The 24,042-nt window shown below is 38.2% G+C and overlaps 1 protein-coding gene across 3 annotated transcripts in view; it reads left to right on the top strand.

The window, feature by feature from the left end:
* Nucleotides 1-22,276, top strand: part of GYPA (glycophorin A (MNS blood group)) — a 31,726-nt gene extending 9,450 nt beyond the window's left edge. The window contains exons 1-8 of one of the 3 annotated variants that reach the window (XM_017854915.1): nt 11,493-11,518; nt 12,400-12,523; nt 15,408-15,506; nt 16,230-16,325; nt 17,258-17,296; nt 19,089-19,174; nt 21,247-21,325; nt 22,253-22,276. In XM_017854915.1, the coding sequence (XP_017710404.1) occupies nt 12,514-12,523; nt 15,408-15,506; nt 16,230-16,325; nt 17,258-17,296; nt 19,089-19,174; nt 21,247-21,325; nt 22,253-22,266 (423 nt within the window). In that variant the 5' untranslated portion in view covers nt 11,493-11,518; nt 12,400-12,513 and the 3' untranslated portion in view covers nt 22,267-22,276. Of the gene's footprint in view, nt 1-11,492; nt 11,519-12,399; nt 12,524-15,407; nt 15,507-16,229; nt 16,326-17,257; nt 17,297-19,088; nt 19,175-21,246; nt 21,326-22,252 lie in introns of those variants that run through there. The other 2 variants (XM_017854913.1, XM_017854916.1) reach the window with 2 other exon arrangements.
* The last annotated feature ends 1,766 nt before the right edge of the window (nt 22,277-24,042 follow it).

Here is a 24,042-nt window from a genome sequence, read left to right as displayed (position 1 = left end):
TTCCCCCTTGCGCTTCCAGGTGAGGCGATGCCTCGCCCTGCTTCAGCTCTCGCGGGGCAGGCTGCAGCAGCTGACCAGCGCCGATTGTCTGGCACTCCCTAGTTAGATGACCCCAGTACCTCAGTTGAAAATGCAGAAATCACCGGTCTTCTGTGTCGCTCGCGCTGGGAGTTGGAGACTGGAGCTGTTCCTATTCGGCCATCTTGCTCCGCCCCTATCCTGGAGTCTCAATTCTATCCTAAGAATGTGTCTGTTCTTGGAGCAAAATCACACAGTTTTTATTGCTGTTGTTTGGTTATAAGTTTTGAATTCATGAAGTGTGATTCACCGAACTTTGTTCTTCTTCAAGATTGTTTTGCCTATTAAGATCCCTAACAATTTCATAGAATTTTTAGGATTAGGTTTTCCATTCTTGCAAAAAACAAATTATGTGCATTTTAACTTAATTAATCTGTTCAACAACTCTATAAGGTAGAGACTAGCCCATTGTATAATGGTGGAACAAAAATATAGAGATTAAGTCAATTTTGCAAGGTCTCAGGCAGTTGCTAGAGGAATTAGAGTCTAGGCAGTTCCACTGCAGAATATGTGCACTTAGAGAATACGTTATGTTGCCTGTACCATACCTAGTGATGTTCCAGGATTGACTCCGTTACTCTTACAATATTGTCACTCAGTGTTCTGCTTGTGCTTTTACCAAGCTGAAGACCTTAATGAAGGTTGATGGTCTGTCTTCCTCATGTGGTGCAGCTAAGGAACTCTAACTGTTTGGCTGTCATGTTAGCCTTTTGCTCCTTTTTATACAGGCTATGGAAAATGTTTTTAAATTCTGGAGGCCTCCTTTTGATGTTATCATTTATTTCCCAGTCATAATTATATTTTTAGAAACCAAAATAGAAGGAAATAATAAAAAACATAAAACATGAATAGTACAGCTATTTGAGGCAACTGAGAAAGTAGATCATGACACTGAAATTGCATTTTGCTAGGAAAAAGACCACAAAAGTTCTCCCCTTGCTACCTTTCCTGAACTATTCTGTTAGATTCAGACCTCAAAAACATTTTATCAGGAAATACAGAAATGTTCTTTCAAAATGAGTGTATGGGAATGTGGGAATGTGGGAATGCCTAATAAAATCTGTCCTCATTGGTTCGTTAGCAAAACATCATATAAATCAATAGCTTGTGATTGCAGGAAGATATATTTCAGATCCTTTCTGTGTTTGTTTTTTGCTTTCTTGATGTACCACAATTGGAGAAAACTTAAAATTTCTCAGTGGTATTGTATTCTTGCCAATTTGTTATTTTGCTTTATATTTCTCGTTGCTATGTTATTGGGCCATAATGGTCCATAATTACTTAAGAACCATTGTGAAATACATTGCTTAATGACACAAGTAAATCTTTTTCATTGTTTGTAATGTTTTAGCTCTTAATTCTACTTTGCCTAAGATTAATGCTGTTATTCCTATTGAGTTTTATATGTATTTATTTATTTATTTTGAAGATGGAGTCTCATTCTGTTGCCCAGGCTGGAGTACAGTGGCACGATCTCGGCTCATTGCAACCTCCGCCTCCCGGGCTCAAGCAATTCTCCTGCCTCAGCCTCCCGAGTAGCTGGGATTACAGGTGCACAACGCCATGCCTGGTTACTTTTTGTATTTTAGTAGAGACAGGGTTTCACCGTGTTGCCCAGGCTGGTTCCCAACTCCTGAGCTCAGGCAATCCACCTGCCTCGGCCTCCCAAAGTGTTGGGATTACAGGCGTGAGCCATTGCACCAGTCCTAACCTATCTCTTTTGACTAAATCTAAAAGTCTTTGTCTTTTAATACAAAACCATAATCCATATGCATTCACAACCGACATTTAGTATCTTATTTCTGTTATCTTATTTCATATTTTATTATATGATTCCTTGTTTCTGCTCTTTTGATATATATACTATGTTTTATTTGCCCTTATCTTCTTATGTGTTTCTAAAGGTATATAGTCTACTTGTAATTGTCCCATTAGCTAACTTTGTGTTTTTGAAAGCATTCTCTTTCAGAATTCCCATTTTAGTGGCGCAGCACACATAGAAAGTCTAAGTGCTTTCTGGAGCTAGATAAGCTGGATAAAGGTGCGCATGAGCCACTGGTCAATGGCTTGTGCAGGCCGTGAGTGCATTTCAGATATGTCATAGGCTGTTGATTGCCTCAGTCCCTCTGGCAGCCAGGTATTCACATAGGGTATAACCTGGTTCATCAGGCTCAAAACATACTCAAGTATTATTGAGACATAGTCAATGTGCACTACCACTCACAGCACACACATTTGTCTGAAATAAAATTCCACAAAATAATACCTTCCCTTATTATGTGTGATATACTTTGATATATTCTCTTCTATTTTATACAACTTAATGTTTTTTTGGAGACAAGATTTTTCTCTGACCTAAGCTGGACTGCAGCGGCACAGTCATAGCTTACTTCAGACTTGAACTGCTGGATTCAAGTGATTCCCCAGCTTCTGCCTCTCTAGTAGCTGAGACTTCAGGTGCGCACAACCGCACCTGACTAACTTTTTTGTTATTTAATTTGTAAATACGGAGTCTTGCTATGTTGCCCAGGCTGGTCTCGAGCTCCTGGCCTCAAGTGATCCTCCTGCCTTGGCCTCCCAAAGCACTGGGATTACAGGCATGAGCCACCACACCCAAACTACAACATAAATTTTTAGTGCCAGTGACAACCCACTGGACTGATTTCATAGCCAATTAGTAGAGGAATGCACCATCTTGACTGCATGTTGGAATTGTCTCAGAGAATCTATGTAGCACTGATGACTGGGTTTCACATCCAGAGATTCTAATTATGCTAATACATGGGCCAAGCAAACTATAGCCTGTGAATGGCCGAGCCCCTAGTTTTGTACACCTTACAAGTTAAGAATGATTTTTACTTTTTTTAGTGCTTAAAAAAATCAAAATAGGCTGGTCGTGGTGGCTCAAGCCTGGAATCCCATCACTTCGGGAGGCCAAGGCAGGTGGATCACGAGGTCAGGAGAGTTTCTTCTGTGTTCAGGAGACCATCCTGGCTAACACAGTGAAACCCCATCTCTACTAAAAATACAAAAAATTAGCTGGGCATGGTGGCAGGCACCTGTAGTCCCAGCTACTTGGGAGACTGAGGCAGGAGAATGGCGTGAACCCGGGAGGCAGAGCTTGCAGTGAGCAGAGGTCGCGCCACTGCACTCCAGCCTGGGCAACAGTGCAAGACTCTGTCTCAAAAAAATACAAAAGAAAAAATTCAAAATAATAATAATAATAATAATATGGGAATATTTTATGAAATTCAAATTCTACTGTCCACAAATCATTATTGGAACACAGTCATACTCATGTATTCATGCTTTGGTTTACATATTGTCTGTGGCTGCTTTTGCACAGTGACAGAGCTGAATATTTATAATAGATGGTCCACAAAGCCTAAAGCAGTTATGGCCCACAAATCCTAAAGTAGTTACTCTCTCACATTACACAGGAAGTTTACTAACACTTGTGCTAAGGGATCCCCACAGACATTTTGAAAAACTTAAGTTTTAGACTAAAGATTTCCAATCTAAATTCCTGTGGAGCTTTCTGAAGCTGCCAGGTGGAGATGGGCACAGGATGTGAGGCTCCAGGCCAAACACTCAGACTGGCTTCCACCAAGCAGTTCAACTCTGTCTGTTTCACACACTGATGAGCTTATCCTTGGAAAGTGATTAAAGTAAAATTAAATGCGATGTGAGGAAGGAAGTGAGGGGGACTGTGGCTCTAAAACATAACCCTAAGAAACACCAACATTTAAGATGGCAAATGATGTTATTTCTAAAGTCATTCAGGCTAATATCCCATACTGTAGCTGTTCACATTATAGATAAAGGTGACACTAGAAACATAGAAAATGTAAGAATGGACCTCAAAACTCAGGAAAATGAAGTTTACATGTATTAATCATATTACCAACTGGAGCAGTTATTCTCACTGCTGGCCGCACATCAGAATCCAATGCGTGGATACCACAGATGATTCTACCATGCAGTCAAGGATGAGAACGAACTAGTTTCATTTCTGCAGTTTTTTATTATTCAACCAGTGAAAGGAAGTACCAGTGGTGTGAGAACTTTTGGATAAGGTTTTTGTTTTTAATTAAAATTATTTTCATCCCGCCCAACTTCCTTAAGCCCAAAGTTAATGTATGTGAAGGTCAGCTACAGAAATACCAATATCTTAGACTAAAGTAGACACAGGTAAAGTATGTGAAACCCCCTTTTGTTCTGAGGATTCTTTAGTAGGCAGGAGTGACCAGATTGGAATATGCTTGGCTGGAAAAATTAAGATTCAAGTTAACAAACTGTTAATAACCAGAACCATCTGCTCTTCCGTAATGTGGATTTGCCACTGCAGGTCACCCTACAATGCTATGTTAGAGGTACAACACTCCTACCCTCAGGCTATGAACAAGGTGAATTATTATTTTTATAGATCTTCATTTAGCCCTGATTTGTTGAAGTGAAGGCTTGCTTGAGAGTTAGTTGCATCATAATTTGGTGAGAATTTAATCTCTCAATGACACTTATTTGATTCTCTCATTCTCTTTCTGCTACCTAGATCACAGTAGACCTTGGCAGACAGTTCTGTAGTTACACAGGTCTGAATTCAAAATCCAGGTCTGCCACTTAGCGGCTGTGTGAACTTGGGCAAGTTAGGCAATGTTTCTGATGTTTTTTTGTTCCTCCTCCACAAAGAATAATTAATATATAACAATAGGGTCTCAGCTAGTTGTTTTAAAAATGGTTAGAGAGATGTGTGGAATGAAGTAAGTGTACAGTAAGTGTTAACTACAAATATTTTTATCTTAGACATACAGATTTCCATGATTCATGAATGGTGAAGCATTTTAGAAGACATCTATTCCAGGCCGGGCATGGCAGTGAGCACCTATAGTCCCAGTTGCTCAAGAGAATGAGGCAGGAGAATTGCTTGAGCCTAGGAGTTTGAGGCTAGTATGGGCAATATGGTGAGACCCTATCTCAAGAAAAATGCAAAACTTTTTTTAAAGTTTAAAAAGAGAAACATCTGTTCCAATACTCTTATCTTAGAGGCCAGAAAACTGAGGCTCAGATAATTTCAAAGACTTGTACAGATCCCCCAACCATTTGGTGGCAAAGCCAGGAATAGAACTCTGCTCTCATTTCCCAGTGGGACAGTGGACAGAAATTCATCTTGCTTTCCATCTGTCCAGGCTGAAGAATGTGCACTGGCCGAGATGACAGAGTGACTGATTTTTTTCTCCACCTCTGCTGTCTCAGCAATGGTTTGGTACAGTGTGGATGACCAGAAGCTGGATAGTACAGAGCCAGGCTAAAAAGTCCAGGCTTCCTGAAGGGAAGCTGCAGCCTCCTAGGCCACAACACCTTTGAGACAGAATAGATAAAGCACCCTTCTCTACCAAGTTAGGAAAGGAAGAAGTGTGACCAATTAGCTGCATGGGGACTGCCAAAGCACGCCAGTCTGAAGATGAGCAGACACTGGGTCATTCCATTTGGCACCGAGCACACTAACTGTACCAGTTAATAGGCCATGCTTTTCTCCAGAGCCATTGGCTGAAGAGTTCAAACAAAAAGTATTGAGAATAGACTATCCAAAACGGTAGGGTCAGATGCTATCACACAAAGCACTTTATCCTTAAGTTCAATTTTTCTAAATTGTAGTTGGCTGCTTTGGCTTAATAAAAACCTTCCAAAAAAGGAAAATGAATGGCCACAGACAGTATGGGTGTCTAACTATATTATCACAGCTTGACCAAGATTGAACTTGTCAATCCTTTGGTTCAAGAGCAAAACAAAATTGTTCCCTTAAAATATCGCTTCGTGGGAACCGTCTTCTTCAAACATCTTTTAGCACAGGCAAGATTCCCATTCATACATTCATTCTGTCCAAGACAGTGAGATCTGGCAGAAAAGGCATTGAGTTGGAAGTCAATGGATATGAGTTTTTGTCCCAGTTTTACCACAAATTAGCTGAGCATAACTTCTACAGATGCATTTATCAAGCAGTTTTCATGGTCATTGCAATGGCAAAAAACTGTAGCATTTAGAAAATTTAGTTTTCAGACTTGTAAACTATTTAAGGCATTGCATATGAAGGGTGTGTCCTTGTAAGAGTTTGCTTATGCAAGATAAGGATTCTTTCAGCTGCAAGTCAGGAGGGAACCAAAACTCAAAGCAGCAGCTGCATGAACTGACTTTATCACATCTTGACAAGAGCTCAGCCACTGGAAGTTTTGGCATACAGAAAAACTCAAGGGTACTTGTACAATGTCACATTTTATTTTTATTGTGTCTAATAGCATTCCATGTTAGAAATGTCATTTATTTGGAAAAGCTGAGTGTTTTGATGGATAAAGCATAAAGCAGAGAGCTAGGAAGCTGGCTATTTCCAGTTGTATTCCTAACATGTCTTGGGCCCCCACGTCACCCCACCTCCTTGGTACAATGGGAGCAGTGACAGAAGTCCATGCTCTCTCCCCCAACACATGGGGATAAAATACAAGAGAGGTGAAATGTTCTGTAACATATCCAATGTTATACAAGTATAAGCTGTGAGATGATCCAAACACAAATTTTGCGTATTTCATTTTCTAGAAAGTATATCAATTCATTCCACCTTTCTCAAACCTAAATTATACAATTCAATTCAGGTCACACAGACTTACTTTGTACTAAGTACCATAGCAAATGGCATTTCAGTGCCTGAAAACTGAAAAACATTTGAAGTAGGAGTTTGAGGCCTTGCTAATATGACAAAACATACTATTATATTTTATTTTGCACTAATTTGCCACTTAAACATTAAACTCTTATCAATCTGAGAGATTTGCGAACACTTGCCTGCTAGGTGCCCTAAGCCTCCACATCAATGCACATTATACTCCCTTTTCTCCATATGTTAGCCCATGCTATTTCTTTATCCCTCCTCCTCTGCATCTTCACCTAAAACTCTGCCCATCCTTCAGGGTTCATCCAGTGATTCATTTGCAAGTAGGCATGGAGTTAGGTCTTGACAGCATGTTTTTCAGAGGCCCATGCAGCTAAGAAAATGTGCAGTACTGGCACAAGGTCTGTCCATTCCTGGGTAGCCAGATGCTGGACACATCTTTCCTAACACCACAAGGTAAATATGCTTCACTTGGAGAGAGAGCTGAAATTTTTCAGGTATAGACTGGATATGTTCCTGCCAGAAGATGTGAAGGGATTAAGAAATTGACTCTCATCCCAGTATTGCTAGAGCAAAACACAGTTTCTCTCAGTGGCTACAGTATAAGGACAGTGAGGGCTAACAGATATAATCTAAGTAATATAATAAATTAGTGTGGAAAAAATCATCAAAATGAAGACTACATGGTTTTTTATTAAAATTCTAGCTTTTAGGGTATCCAGGGAGCTCAGGAATTTAGTTGTCCTTTGCTGTATGTACAATGTGCCCCAATGCTTGCTGACGAATGTAATAAAACATTAGAGAAATCTCACCAGATCTCAACCAGGCAGTGAGATCTGGAAAGTGAGAATAATATTGGGGGTCAGCAGAATTAAGTCTCAGTTCTGTCTCTTACCAGATATGCTAATCTGAGCTAGTCATTTAATTTTTGTGAGACCAAATGTCTTATCTGTAAAGTCGGCAAGTTGGATTAGATGTTCTACAAGTGGTTTTCTAGCTTAAATGTACCTGAACTCAACAGGACAATACTTAAACTGGCCTTTAATCTAGGAATGACACAAGTAGATTTTTGAAAGCTAATTTAGCTATAGAAAGCTGAGAGCTCCAAAGGCAAAGAGATAAAAATAACTGGAGAGCCATCTCTGAATCCAGTCCCTAAGCTGTTTTGGCAAACTAAAGTTTGCTGTTCAATGGTTACGAGTTTGCTTAAACGCTTTCTACCCAATTTACTGAACTAAATATGCTATAGTAAAAAGTCCTATTCAAACACCATCTTCTTGCAGATATTTTGCAGGTTTTCAGAATTGAATATGTCCACAGATGCCTATTAGCTGGTTAGGGTCTTAGGAATCTAGGAGAGCCAAGTAGTTGTGCAAGCTGTTGCTATCAAGTGTAGTTTTAAACATTCTTGGTGACGTTAAGGGATCATATTGTGGAAATTTGGTTTCCTTACCTTGAATTTTGAATGAAGCTTTAGCATTTGAGGATGTTTCTTTTGTTTCTCCTTCCAGGTAAGTGATTTTTTTTTTCAACCAGATGCTGGTTTATTTAATTTGAAGCTATTGATGAAATTCTTTAAAATGCCCCCATGTGATTCTACTCTGGAATAACTAACAAATTATTTAAAAGTTAATACTAGAAAATATGAAAACTCATTTTTATGGGAATTATTGTTCTTTCAAGATGACACTGTTTTGTAAACGATAGACTTCCAATAACATGCCTCTGTGCCTTCCCCTTACCACTAAGCAAGCATGGGTATTAATTTCTATTGAAAGGCTTATGTTATCTTTTTTCCAGAAATGGAAGAAAAATGAACTATTAAAAAGGTCATTTTATAGGTCAGCTACCATTATTAGATTGTTGAGAAAATGATATTAAAAAAACAATTTTTATCAAATTATCTTTAGGGCATTTATATGTTTATTTTCTTACTGTGTTGATTTAAGTGACTATGAGAAGTTATATCAGAGCAACTGATTCTGGAGAATTAAAGTGAGTATTCTAAGAACATAAGTGGCAACTTTCAGTCTCAAATCAATTTGGCCACCAATCAGTTTTTGTAAGGGTACAAATAGGACATACCATGCTCAGATGGGACGTGGATAAAGTGTATACAATTTTACATTGAGGAAAGTGTGTCAATGTGTTACCTTCAATGTTAGAAATTCCCAAGTTCTGACAGTAGTTCAGAGCCTTGTTAAAAGCCAGAGTGGAGGCATATAGATCCAGCTGGAAAGAGAGGCATTATGGTCTAACTTAGGACAAATTTTAAAGCCAGTGTTAGGATCTGAGTCCAGCTTTGTAAACTTGAGTACAGTATTTGATCTCTGGGGTTTCAGCCTTGACTTCAGAACAAAATTTCCACCAAGTGCTCTTTTCTTTTACCGTGAGGAGTGGCTGTTGAAGAAGAAAGAAGTCTACCTATTTGCTAGAGTGTTAAAATTGTTTTCATTAAGCTCAAAACTTATGTAAATAAGCTCTCTCTCCCTAAGCATGTTTTCATTTTTATAAAAAAGTTACATATACTTTGCTTATCAATTTAAAATACTTTTCACCTTCTCTGACTTCATTTACAATTAAAATAATTAAAGTGCCAATTTTAAGAAATGTTAGCTCCCATTGTTGGTTCTTTGCCGTATTCTTTTTATAACCTGCTATAATTTTCTGCCCCCTTTAAAGCCTCAGGCTACAGACCTTCTCCACCAAAGGAATGTTAAGAAGTGATAAGGGCCTTCTGTGAGCAGGAGTGGCTTGTTTGCAAAGGGATTGCTTATCTTGGCCACTCTTGAACACAAGATGGGACCCTCTACTGCAAAGCTCCGGCATGTTTTTTTCCCCCAAGTCATCCTCCATACTACTGACAGTGATTTTCCCTAAGTAAAAAACTGCTTCAAACCCTTCATTGTCTTTCCACTGCCTTAAAGATAAAGTCCAAATTCTAGAGAGTGACTCACAACATTTGGTGCCTCACCACCTCTTCAGCCTCTCATTTGCTGTTCACTCATTTCTCTATTCATCTCCTTCTCATACCTTGTGCTGCAGCCACATAGATAACCTGCAGTCTTTCTAACTTGCAATGATGTCTCAAATTCCAAGGCATTGCTGGTACCACACAGCATGCCTGGTAAAATCCTAGACTTCTTTCAAGATAAATTCAAAAACACCTCCATGAGGTCTTTCTACCTCTCCAAGTAGAATTGACCACTGTCTCCTTTGTGCCCCCACTTCCACCACCATCCTAAAATACTTATTATACTTAGATTAATAATTGTCACTTTTACTGTACTGGAATTTCCCTGAAAGGAAAAGCCATGAAGTACTTATCATTATATTCTTAGTACATAGTCCACAGCACATACCCCTCACCCCAAAAAAAACCTTTTGTAAATAATTGAATAAATTAATAAACACCCAAGGCCCCCAGTAAACATCAAGGCCTAAGGAATGCATATCTGGATTCTAAACAATCATAAGGTTTTACAACACCATGTTAAGCACCAGGGACTTCAGAGAGCTTTTAGTCTAAATCTTATTAGAGAGGCCAACAAAGACCTCCCAAAGGAAGTGGCATTGAACTGAGACTTGACAAGTCAGTACTTAGGCAAGATAGGGAAGGAAATATTTCAGATGAAGGGAGGACCTGGCACAAGGTTTAGGACATGGAAAAGGTTATGGTGCATTCATAGAGTGAAGAGATATGCAGAATGGCTGGAGCCCCAAGAGGGAAGGGAAGGGTGAAGCTATAAAGATGGGAGGCAAGCAGGACTGGACCATGCAGAGTCTTGGAGGTGTTCACAAAGAAAATTGCAGCACCCTCCCATAGACTGAACATACCTCTCTACCTGAACCCCTGGAATTCTGACTCAGGCAGTTCCTAACATCCTGCTGAACAGTTGAGAAACTTGTACTCATAGTCAAAACTACTAGATGGCATTTACAGACTAAGTTTTGTGTAATTTTTTTTTTTACTTTTTTTTTCTTCTTTTAGCAAAAGTATGCTTGCTATTGAAATGTTGAAAATATTTTGTTGATCTTAAAATGATGCTTATTTTTCCAGATGCTTGCATTCATTCTGCATGTGCTGTTTTGTCATTTGGTTTGTTTAATTTATTATGTTCACATTCAGATGCAATCTGAAAACCCATTGTGTTAGTTTGTTTTCACACTGCTATAAAGAAATAACTGAGACTGGGTAATTTATAAAGAAAAGAGGTTTAATTGCCTCGTGGTTCTGCAGGCTATACAAGCAGCATAGTGCTTCTGCTTCTGGGGAGGCCTCAGGAAACAATCATGGCAAAAGGGAAAGTAGTCATGTCTTACATGGTTGGAACAAGAGCAAGAGAAAGAGTAGGGAGAGAGAGAGTTGGAGCAAGAGCAAGAACAAGAGAGAGTGGGGAGGTGCCACACACTTTTAAACAACCAGATCTCATGAGAAATCACTATCTCCACGACAGCATCAAAGGGGATGGTGTTAAGCAACGAGAAACCAGCCCCATGATCCAATTACCTACCTCCAACATTGGGGATTACATTTCCACATGAGATTTGGATGATGACACAGATCCAAACCATACCACTCACCTAATTCTTTCTCTGTAAGAATTTCACCAAGCATTTATAACAATTAACATTTCATTTAACATCTTTTATGAACAAAGCACAATTCTCGTGCTGAGAAGATTCAAAATAATGGGATATTGAAGTATTAAGAACAAGTTTTATGTTTCAGAAGAGCCCATTCGGTATCCACAGGGATAAGAAATGTGCACCCTAAATGTAAGTGGATTACACCGAACTGAAAAGGGTAAAGAAGGAGTGGAGGATTAAAGGGAGAAGTGTGGAGAGGACGAAAGTTAGAAATGGAAGTGACGAGCACACCTGAGTGAAGGATGAGAGCCCTAGTTGCCTTTTCCAGTTGTATTCCCGTGCAGCTGAGCCAAAGGCTGATCTCAAGTTTATTGTTACATGCCCATTTAAGGCTTCTGGCCATTAACACTTTTGATTTATTTTGGCTTGTTATTTTATTAGCTATTTTCCTAACAGTTTCATAGCTAAACCTGTTTTACTCAGATTGTATGCCTTTTCAAAAATACAATAGATGGTCCATATTCCATTATCTAGGAATAAGCTGAAGCTCATATCTAACATTTATTAAGAGAGATGGATTATTTTTGTTCATTAATTATCTTTGTAAATAATTTTTACATACTTTCATTGACTCATAAAGATGTTTCTTTCTATAATTTTAATCTTAATATTTGTTGAACTTCAAAATCCCTATCACCAAGTTATTGTTTAAAAGCATTGTTTTTTATGTTATCTTAAAAGCCATTATGCCTGAGTGCTGAACAACTTAGAAACATTCAGTAATTGTTTTGCATGCTATTTAGTGAATTCATATGGCAATCAGTTTATACACACATGATGGAATCAGGGGGCAGGCCAAGTTAAAGAGCAAGGCCAGGAAAGGACTTAAAAGAGAGGAGAAAACATAGACAGTTTGGGAACAATAGATCATGTCTTCTCCATGATTTGGGGGTAAATTGATTACCTATCAGTTTAACTGATAAACAGAGGCAGGTTTTAGAAGTCTTCCCTCTGGTAGACTAATGAGAGGTGTCAAAGAAAATGTTTTCTGTTGTTTGTGGGTTCTCCAGGAAACTTTGAGCATTCAGCTGAGAGGCCAAGTTGGCTGCCCCTGAGAAGAAGCCCTTCCACCTCTACTCCATTGCACTTGGGTGCCATTCCCCTCATTTGAATGTCTCAAAGAGATGAGCAAAGGTACATCTACAAAGTTCAGGGTCCTGACATTTATCATGATGATTGTAACTCTGAGAAGAGTGAAAAATACATGAATGCACAGAATAGCAGATTGAAATATAAACCACAGAACACTCATACAATAGAATACTATGCAGTCATTAAAAATCTTCTCATAGAAGAATATTTGACAGAATAGGGGTATCTGTGGCATATTAAGTAGAAAGTCATACTTGTAAACATTATATACATATTCATGTATATTTAAACACGATGATCCCAGATTTAGATATAACAACTAAAAGTTCAGATGGCTATATATCAAAATGTGTCAAATGTTCAACCTTGCATAGGCTGACTGTAGATGAATTTTATATTATTCTTTGTGTTTTCTTGTAGTTCCAAATTTTCTTTATTGATTCTATATTACTTTTGCAATTTAAAGAATCTAATTTATAAAATGTTATAAAATAACTTATAAATTTGAAATGTATTGCATTTAAGAATAAAACGTGTTTAATTACAAAAATAATTCACAATTTATCTAATGAGATTTTAAAAGGATGTATGTGAGTCTACATTCTGATTTCATGTTTGTGTGCATGTTTTTATATTAGAGAGCAGCAGTGACCTAGAATTCATTCCATTGCCTGGTTATCTGACTCTTTGGTCAGTATCTTAGGCTGGAGCCAGCATTGCCTATAATTCCATCACAACTCTGAGCATCCACTTTCGAAAGAAGGGGAAAAAAAAGCGTGGGAGGGGAAACTTAGAATTGACTCAACCTCTATTGAACTATCAGAACATTAAATGCAATGTGTTTTATTATCAATTTTTACTGAAGAAGTAAGATTGTCCCTAGCAGATGGAGACACTGAGACATGGGATAGAACTTTTGTTCTATATAATTATTACGTGCTTCCACCTTTCTTAGCATAGACAGTTTTCCAAATGCAGCTTCAAGTTACCCCTTTATAAGCATCATAACAATAATACCCAACGTATATGTAATTCTCTTTATGTGCAACTACTATACTAACACATACAAACACATACACATCACATACAAAGACACCACATATGCACACTTGCCACATACGCACACATACACATCACATACACACGTATACCACATATGCACACATACCACATATGCACACATATACACACACACCAAATACGCACACATACCACATACGCACACATACACTTCACATACACACATACCACATATGCACACAAACACATCATATACACACCATACACACACACACCACATAAGCACACATACACATCACATACATACACATACCAAATACGCACATGTACACATCACATATGCACACATACACATCACACATGCACACATACCACATATGCACACATACACATCACATACACACATACCACATACACACACATACACATCACATACACATACACCACACAGGCACACATACCACATACGCACACATACACATCAGATACACACACACCACACACACACACATGACTGCATACACACACATACTCATTACATACACACACACACCACATACGCACACACACCACGTACACACACATACACATCACATACACATACATACCACATATGCACACATACGCATCACATACACACACCACATATGCACACATACACATCACATACATACACATACCACATATGCACACATGCCACATACACACACATACACATCACACACACACACCACATATGCACAAATACCACATACACACACGTACACATCACATACGCACACATACCACATATGCACACATACACATCACATACACACACATACACACCACATACGCACACATACACATCACATACGCACACACCACACACACACATACACATCACATACACACACATACCACATATGCACACATGCCACATACACACACATACACACCACATATGCACAAATACCACATACACATACACATCACATACGCACACATACACATCACAGATGCACACATACCACATATGCACACATACACATCACATAACGCACACATACACATCACATACGCACACATACACATCACATATGCACACACCACACAGGCACACATACACATACCACATATGCACACATACCAGATACGCACACATACACATCACACACACACAGCCACATACACACAAATACCACATACACACCCACCACATATGCACACATACCACATACGCACACATACACATCACATACACGCACATACCACATATGCACACATACCACATACGCACACATACACATCACATACACACACACCATATATGCACACATACCACATACGCATACATGCACATCACATATGCACACATACACATCACATACACACACACACCATATACGCACACATACCACATACGCACACATACCACATATACACACATACACATCACATACACACACATACCGCATATGCACACATACCACATACGCCCACCATGTACGCACACATACCACATATGCACACATGCACATCACATACACACACACCACATATGCACACATACCACATACACACACATACCACATACACACACATATTTAAACTAATTTCGTTCTCACAATGACATTTCAAGGCAGGAATTATTGTACAGAGGAGAAAACCAAGGTACACTTTATTTATCTGTAAACCTCTGCTATGCAGAAATTCAGGAGGAGCTTCCGGACCCTTAATTTTAAAATAAGACCAATAATACAATACTTACCACATAGCAATTCTCTAAAGATTATGTAAGATGTATACAAAAGCGCTTAGCTCAGGCACTGGAGGGATGTGAGAGAAATCTGTCCTTCGCGGTATGCTTTATGGTCCGCTCAGTCACCTCATTCTTAATCCCTTTCTCAACTTCTATTTTATACAGAAATTGTGAGCATATCAGCATCAAGTACCACTGTTCCGGAAATGCACACTTCCACCTCTTCTTTGGTCCCAGGGAGTTATGTCTCATCACGGCCAAATGGTTTGTTTTTATTTTTTATTTTTAAATGGTGGCTCCACAATCATTTTTGTGATGTAACCCTATTTTAGGGGACCTGTCACTGCAGGGAAACTGACAAACACTGAGAAATGTGAGCTAAGTAGACACAGCCTACTAAGTAGACACAATTCCTACTACAGAGGAATTCTTGCCTCTGAAATATCTTACAGAAATAATACTGTGAGTTAAAGAAATTAAAACAAGGTGGCAAAGCACAGAAATGATGCGTGTGACCATGACATAGTGGACCAGGTAAAGGGGACCTAATAGTGCAGTGTCACGGAGGGTCTGTGGGCAAACTGAGTTCAGCTCAGACCTGGGCTCAGCTCTATTCCAGCTGCTGACCCAGGGTGAGTTGCCCTGCAGGGTTTCTATCCCATAAATTTAAAAATGGGGCCAATAACACAGTACTTACCTCACAGCGTTTCTCTAAAGGCTAAATAAGAAGATGTATATAAAAGTGCTTAGATCAGAGCCTCACACATTCTCAGTAGCTGATAAACAATAAGCAAAGCTGGGTGCTGGGATAAGAGTAATCTGGTGGTAGTCTCTCTTGTTAGTTTTCAGGGGAGAAGAAATTCTGGAGCTGCTGGCAGGGATGTGGGAGAATTTGTCTTTCAGGGATGTGGGAGAATTTGTCTTTCATGATACGCTTTGTGTCCACGACGCATTCTTGATCGCTTTCTCAACTTATCTCATATGCAGATAAGCACAAATGGGACATACATCCAACCTCTCCTAGTGCTCATGAAGTTTCGGAATTTTCTGGTAGAAACCATTACCCAACAGAAGAGGAAAACAGTATGTTCTTAGTTTTAAATAGTTGCTCTGGAGTCATTGTTGTGATTGAACTATATTTACACGAACTGTAACTCATGAAAGTTCTCAAACTTTTGTGACAGAAACCCATCTGTTTTACCCCAAAGCCCATATAGCACCCACAACTATTAACTGTGACCAAGAAAGAGAAGGCAAGCCCCAATTAACCTTTGTACATAAAGCCTAAAGAATAAAAAAAAAATACCTGAATACTCAATCATGTGATACAACATAGTATATACTATGTAATTTGTAATAATTAAAAGCTAGAAAATTGTGTGGCTTTGAGAGTAAGAGAGCTTCAAGACATAAAATGGCAAGTGGAGACAGAGACAAAAGTAAGATGTGGGCTGACAGGGAAGGTTAGCACAGGTGGAACAGTAAGGCAACCGTACTATCAATTGCTACTGACATAGAATCCAGAGAGACTATTGGCAAAAGCTCAGATGAGACACAGTAACAGTTTAGATTCAGACAGTGGCTGCGGCATAAATCTGGAAAACTGATAGCCACATGACCCCTCTTTGCATGGGACTGGCATCTATGTGGAGTAATGGCTCCATATGCCTCCTTTCTTCTCATTATTCTTAGATTTTTAAAAAAAATGTTGCTTCTTGTGTAAGTCAATAAGTGATTCTTCCAATACTTTCTCATTCCTTTCCCCTCAGTTATGAGATAATTTGCTTATTTCTCATCCATGAATACTTGTTGGGTCAGTAAAAGTAGATACTGAAATTATTAATGGTAAGACTGACACATTACATCATAAAATTTACTAGCACAACTCTCAAAATCTGATTAAGAAAAGGAAACCCACAAAACAGTTTAATTCCAAAAAGTTTTTTTTTTTTTTTTTTTTTTTTTTTGCACATACCTTACTTGTTTGGACTTAACATTGAAATTTTGCTTTATAGGAGAACGGGAACAACTTGTCCATGAATTCTCTGAACTAGGTATGTTAATATTTGACAAATAATAAAAGTCATTCCATTTTAAACTATCCATTGCTTGTTTCAAATGCCTAAGAAAATGTATCAATCTTAAAACAGAAAAGCGTGTGTTGTTTACTTTATTCATACAAAATTGTAAAGGCAAAGAAAATATTCTCTTTTTAAAATTAAATTAGGCATTTCTTATTTTTAAAAACATTTGGGGGGCCAGGAGCAGTGGCTCATGCTTATAATCCCAGAGCTTTGGGAGGCCGAGCCTGGCTAATCACTTGAGCCCAGGAATTTGAGAACAGCCTGGGCAATATGGCGCAATCCGTCTCTACAAAAAATACAAAATTAGCTGGAATGGGGCATGCACCTGTAGTCCCAGCTATTTGGGAGGCTGGCTGAGGTGGGAGGATCGATTGCCTGAGCCTGGGAGTTTGAGGTTGCAGTGAGCTATGACTGTACCACTGTACTCTAGTCTTGGTGACCAAGTAAGACCCTGTCTCAGAAACAAATACATAAGTAAATAAAAATAAATAAAAACATTTTGGAAATAGAAATACATAATTTGGTAATAGTTTATCTCTTAAGTTAGATGTTTTACCTTTCTAACCAACCCTGAGTACTTGAAAAAAGCCTCATAAGAGCTTATAAAACAAATGAAATTCCCTCTTCCTTACCGTAAAGAGCCAGGCATTTAAAATCGTCTAATTAACTGGTACTGTATTTCAAAGTTAAATCTCAGCCTTGATTCATTTTTGGCCCAATGCAACCACTTAGGGGCCATCTTGACAACCTCTGCTGAAGGGACATCCCTTCCCCTCACTTGAGTATCACTGTGTGTGCTCATTTGCTATTCTGCATTCTAACCCTCCCTTGACACTTGGCTGTGTCCACAGCTCACAGGGTAAAAAGCACATCATAGAACTTCATCACTATCACATACATTCAAGCTAAGTGGTCAAGAAAGCTGGGCAACACCAGCAAGAGGAAATGCTACTTTTACTTTTTATCAATAATGGGGCTTTTAAATATTAATTAGGCAAATAAATGAGCCATTTTACCTTTATGTCTAGCCTTCCATTCTATTTACTTCATCGGGAAGCACTACAAATATGCTATAAATATGGAACTATCTCTAAATTAATTTATTTCAATTGTTTCATTCCCAAATATAAAAGACTGAAAAAGCATTTTAGCGACTATATTGGAGACTATGCATAAGAATACTGTGAAAGGAATAAAGCTTAGGATATAGATGACCTGCATTATAGTTATAATTCAAGTTTTAACTAGTTGTCTGACCAAGGCTAAGTTAACCTTATTCAGCTTCTTTTCTTCATTTGTAAACTGTTTATACCAGTTTCTTTCCAAAAGTATGATTCTATGATCTGCTCAATGTTCTTTTATACATCAAGACATTATTTTCTCTCATAACGTCCAAATTTTGAGAGAATTTGTGTTTTTTTCCCCCATATCTGAGTAGAAGGTCCACTGAGTTCTTATCTACAGTTACACTAGTGAAGAATGCTGGGTCTGGAATCAGAAGCCTCAGGTCTTAGTTCTGTCATCAACTAGTTGTGCGACCTTGGACAAAAGACTTGATCACTCACAGTCCCAGTTTCCCACATGGTTACTGTAAAGCACACAATTTTTAAAAAGACAAAATATACATAATAGTATATTAATTGTACTTTCTATTAAAAGGCAAGGTGATGTTACCCTGATTTTGTCTGTTTTATTTTTCAATTGCTATGTGGTCATTTATTTCAGGCTTTCATAATTTTGCTGCTCTCTTTATCTCCTGTAGTGATAGCACTCATTATTTTTGGGGTGATGGCTGGTGTCATTGGAACGATCCTCTTTATTTCTTACTGTATTCGCCGACTGAGAAAGGTGAGAATTCAGTTTTTAATTTTGCTCTAAATACCAATGTGAACAGCTCTAGGAGGGTTTATTCTTCTGAGTTCAGTTAAACTCAAAAGAGAAACAGAACTGCATAAAATTCCATCTTTTTCAACTGGACACATAGAAGTCACTGTGTTACTCTAGCAGAATTTATTTTTTTTATGCATTTGCCCAATTAAAGGGAACCTCTAAATATAAATCTATCCCCAACTTTCCCAATGAAATTTCTCCCTAAGTTTTTGTCTAACTTGCTTTCACATATTTTGATGGATATTGAGGAAATATTAAGATTCTACTTATAGTATTTACCCTATTTGTGTATAAAATATTTAAAAGAATTTATTTACATACGTTTAAAACTTTGGGGGAGGCTAAGGCAGGAGGATTGCTTAAGCTCAGGAGTTTGAAACCAGCCTGAGCAACAAGGTGAAACCTAGTCTATACAAAAAATATGAAAATTAGAAAGGCGTGGTGGTGCACATGTGTAGTATCAGCTACTCAGGGGACTGAAGTGGGAGGATTCGTTGAGCCTGGGAAATCAAGGCTGCAGTGAGCTGTGATCATGCTACTGCACTCCAGCCTGGGCAACATAGTGAGACCCTGTCTCAATAAATACATAAATAAATAAATAAAAATAAACAAAATAAAACTTTTGCTTTTCTTAATTCTCACATATTCTGAAACAAATTTTTCAAATTTCCACCCATGAATTCTTAACATCAGTGATTTATTTTGAATCACTAATGCTTTTTTTTAAACACATATTTTTTTGAGACAGAGTTTCCCTCTGTCACCCAGGCTCGAGGGCAAAGTGGCGCAATCTCTGCTCACTGCAGCCTCCACCTCCCGGGTTCAAGTGATTCTCGTGCTTCAGCCTCTGCAGTAGTTGGGACTACAGGTGCAGGCCACCATGCCTGGTTAATTTTTGTGTTTTTTTAATAGTAGAGATGGGGTTTCGCTGTGTTGGCCAGGCTGGTTTCAAACTCCTGACCTCAAGTGATCCACCTGCCTTAGTCTCCAAAGTGCTGGGATTACAGGCATGAGCCACCATGCCCAGCCCACTAATGCTATTTTTAAATACATACAACATAGCTTATCAAAGTGTATAACTTTTGCTATCACTTTCTATTCACGATATTTAAGACACAATGTTTGTGTGTATTTATGATGCTATCACTATCTCTGTAATCCTAGATCAGAAGTACTTAGTCACATGAGATTGGTACAGTTGTGTTTTCATTCATCCTCTATTCTTAATCTCTCTTTGTGACTTTTGAGACCATAACCACTATATAATTATTTTAAAAGGCTGAGAGGTGTAACAACACTGCGATTGTGGGGCCATCAGAAGAATGATAGTAATATCTACATTAAGTTCCTTTCCCTCTTTTCTTTTTTTAACTGCTTCTAACAGTTAACTTCTATAATCATCCAATTCTATAATTGATTTTCATTATTATATGTAAATATATGTTCCTTAAATAATACTTTTGTTAATCAAAGAAAATAACTGAGAATGCCTACTCTTGTGTGAGATTTTCATAAGGACTTTAATATAAGATAACTTCTCTTGCCTGGAGTATAAAAGAGAAAAATCATCTTCTTACATGGGCATACATGGCAAAGTGGGTTGTCTTCTCTCTTGGTCAATGTTTTAAAACCTGAAAAAGTCAAGGAAATATTTAGTTGACAAAATTCAGAGAATTTTCTAAATGTATATGGATGAATTTTGTCCTGGTCAACATGATGCAAAGATCACACACTTTATTTTTAGTTTCACTTTCACTATTTATTACAACAGGGAAATATGTAAGTATCAGTGTTTGAGGTGATATTTCTCCTACTGAAAAACCAAATACTATAGAGGAACACAAATACAAGTTTAAATCAATGCTTAAAATACTAGTAACTAGTAACAACAACAAAATATCTGCAAAGGGGATTTCAACCAAAAGAAAAAAAATTTAGAAAAAAATATTTCTAAGCTGAAGCATTTTACTTTTTACTGTCTTACGGTAAGAAAATTGTGTTATTAATATTTATCTGGTATTTCTTCATAGAAAAGCCCATCTGATGTACAACCTCTCCCCCCACCTGACGCAGAGGTGCCTTTAAGTTCTGTTGAAATAGAAAATCCAGGTTGGTGTTAATATTTGCAGTTCCTTTTGCCTTTTAGGAAAAACAAACAAACTAGTGAGTTACTTCTTTCTGATTTGAGGGAGGGGAAAACTAGTTATGATTCATTTCTATTCTATTTCATTAATTCTACTCTGATTTTTTAGAAATGTAAGAGTTTGTCTGCAGCATAGTGAGATTCTCGTTTAGACACAACATGTTTTGTTTTGTTTTGTTTTGTTTTAAAAAAAGACTCAATCAAATAGTAAAAGCAAAAGAGAAAACCAAGTGTACTTCTTATTTCCCAAACTGCAAAGTTATGTGTGTAGTAGACTCTGTGGTCAGTATGGTGTAGTGTAGTGTAATAGCCCCAGATCTGAAATCAGACTTGGATTTGAATCCATGCTCCAACACCTATTAGCTGTGTAACCCTGAGCAAGCTACTAAACCTCTGTTAATATGGAGATAATGATAGTGTCAATCTCACAGAGTTTAATGAGAATTAAATGAGCTACAACCGGTAAAGCATTTAAAACCATTCGTGGCCATGATAAGTCCTCACACCTGTTAGCTGTTATCAATATAGCAGGTGTCATTCCCAAATGAGCTTCTGTGCACACTGGCAAGCCATCTGGCACATGCTTTCATCTCCACTCCCAGGTGCTAAGTAGATACAAAACATGTGAAAGGCTGTAGATATATTTTGTTTATCCAGAACAGTACTGAACCACATAGAGCTTTTTGAAAAGAACATTTATTGTCAACCTTTAAAAGTGGGAAATTGTTACATTTTATTTTATTTATTATACTTTAAGTTCTAGGGTACATGTGTACAACATGCAGGTTTGTTACATATGTATACATGTGCCGTGTTGGTGTGCTGCACCCATTAACTCGTCATTTACGTTAGGTATATCTCCTAATGCTATCCCTCCTCCCACCCCACGACAGGCGCCGGTGTGTGATGTTCCCCACCCTGTGTCCAAGTGTTCTCATTGTTGAGTTCCCACCTATGAGTGAGTACATGCAGTGTTTGGTTTTCTGTCCTTGCGATAGTTGGCTCAGAATGATGGTTTCCAGCTTCATCCATGTCCCTACAAAGGACATGAGCTCATCCTTTTTTATGGCTGCATAGTATTCCATGGTGTATATGTACCACATTTTCTTAATCCAGTCTGTCACTGATGGACATTTGAGTTGGTTCCAAGTCTTTGCTATTGTGAATAGTGCCACGATAAACATACGTGTGCATGGGTCTTTATAGCAGCATGATTTATAATCCTTTGGGTATATACCCAGCAATGGAATGGCAGCATCAAATGGTATTTCTAGTTCTAGATCCTTGAGGAATCGCCACACTGTCTTCCACAGTAGTTGAACTAGTTTACAGTTGCACCAATAGTGTAAAAGTGTACCTATTTCTCCACATCCTCTCCAGCACCTGTTGTTTCCTTTTTAATGATCGCCATTCTAACTGGTGTGAGATGGTATGTCATTGTGGTTTTGATTTACATTTCTCTGATGGCCAGTGATGATGAGCATTTTCTCATGTGTCTGTTGGCTGCGTAAATGTCTTCTTTTCTGAAGTGTCTGTTCATATCCTTTGCCCACTTTTTGATGGGGTTGTTTGATTTTTTCTTGTAAATTTAAGTTCTTCGTAGATTCTGGATATTAGTCCTTTGTCAGATGGATACATTGTAAAAATTTTCTCCCATTCTGTAGGCTGCCTGTTCACTTTGATGGTAGTTTGTTTTGCTGTGCAGAAGCTCTTTAGTTTAATTAGATCCCATTTGTCAATTTTGGCTTTTGTTGCCATTGCTTTTGGTGTTTTAGTCATGAAGTCCTTGGTCATGCCTATGTCTGAATGGTATTGCCTAAGTTTTCTTCTAGGGTTTTTATGATTTTAGGTCTAACATTTAAGTCTTTAATCGATCTTGAATTAATTTTTTATATGGTATAAGGAAGGGATCCAGTTTCAACTTTCTACCTATGGCTAGCCAGTTTTCCCATCACCATTTGTTATATAGGGAATCCTTTTCCCATTGCTTGTTTTTGTCAGGTTTGTCAAAGGTCAGATGGTTGTAGATGTGTGGTGGTATTTCTGAGGCCTCTGTTCTGCTCCATTGGTCTATATCTCTGTTTTGGTACCAGTACCATGCTGTTTTGGTTACCATAGCCTTGCAGTATAGTTTGAAGTTATGTAGCGTGATGTCTCCAGCTTTGTTCTTTTGGCTTAGGATTGTCTTGGCAATGTGGGATCTTTTTTGGTTTCATATGAACTTTAAAGCAGTTTTTTCCAATTCTGTGAAGAAAGTCATTGGTAGCTTGATGGGGATGGCAGTGGATCTATAAATTACCTTGGGCAGTACGGCCATTGTCATGATATTGATTCTTCCTATCCATGAGCATGGAATCTTCTTCCATTTGTTTGTGTCCTCTTTTATTTTGTTGATCAGCGGTTTGTAGTTCTCCTTGAAGAGGCCCTTCACATCCCTTGTGAGTTGGATTCCTAGGTATTTTATTCTCTTTGAAGCAATTGTGAATGGGAGTTCACTCATAATTTGGCTCTCTGTTTGCCTGTTATTGGTGTAGAGAATGCTTGTGATTTTTGCACATTGATTTTGTATCCTGAGACTTTGCTGAAGTTGCTTATCAGCTTAAGGAGATTTTGGGCTGAGACAATGGGGTTTTCTAAATATACAATCATGTCATCTGCAAACAGGGACAATTTGACTTCTTCT

Source organism: Rhinopithecus bieti, unplaced genomic scaffold (assembly GCF_001698545.2).
Source record: "Rhinopithecus bieti isolate Rb0 unplaced genomic scaffold, ASM169854v2 scaffold_39317, whole genome shotgun sequence".
Taxonomy (NCBI): domain Eukaryota; kingdom Metazoa; phylum Chordata; class Mammalia; order Primates; family Cercopithecidae; genus Rhinopithecus; species Rhinopithecus bieti.
Note: the sequence above shows the minus strand (reverse complement) of the source record. Positions and strands in the feature narration are given on the sequence as shown.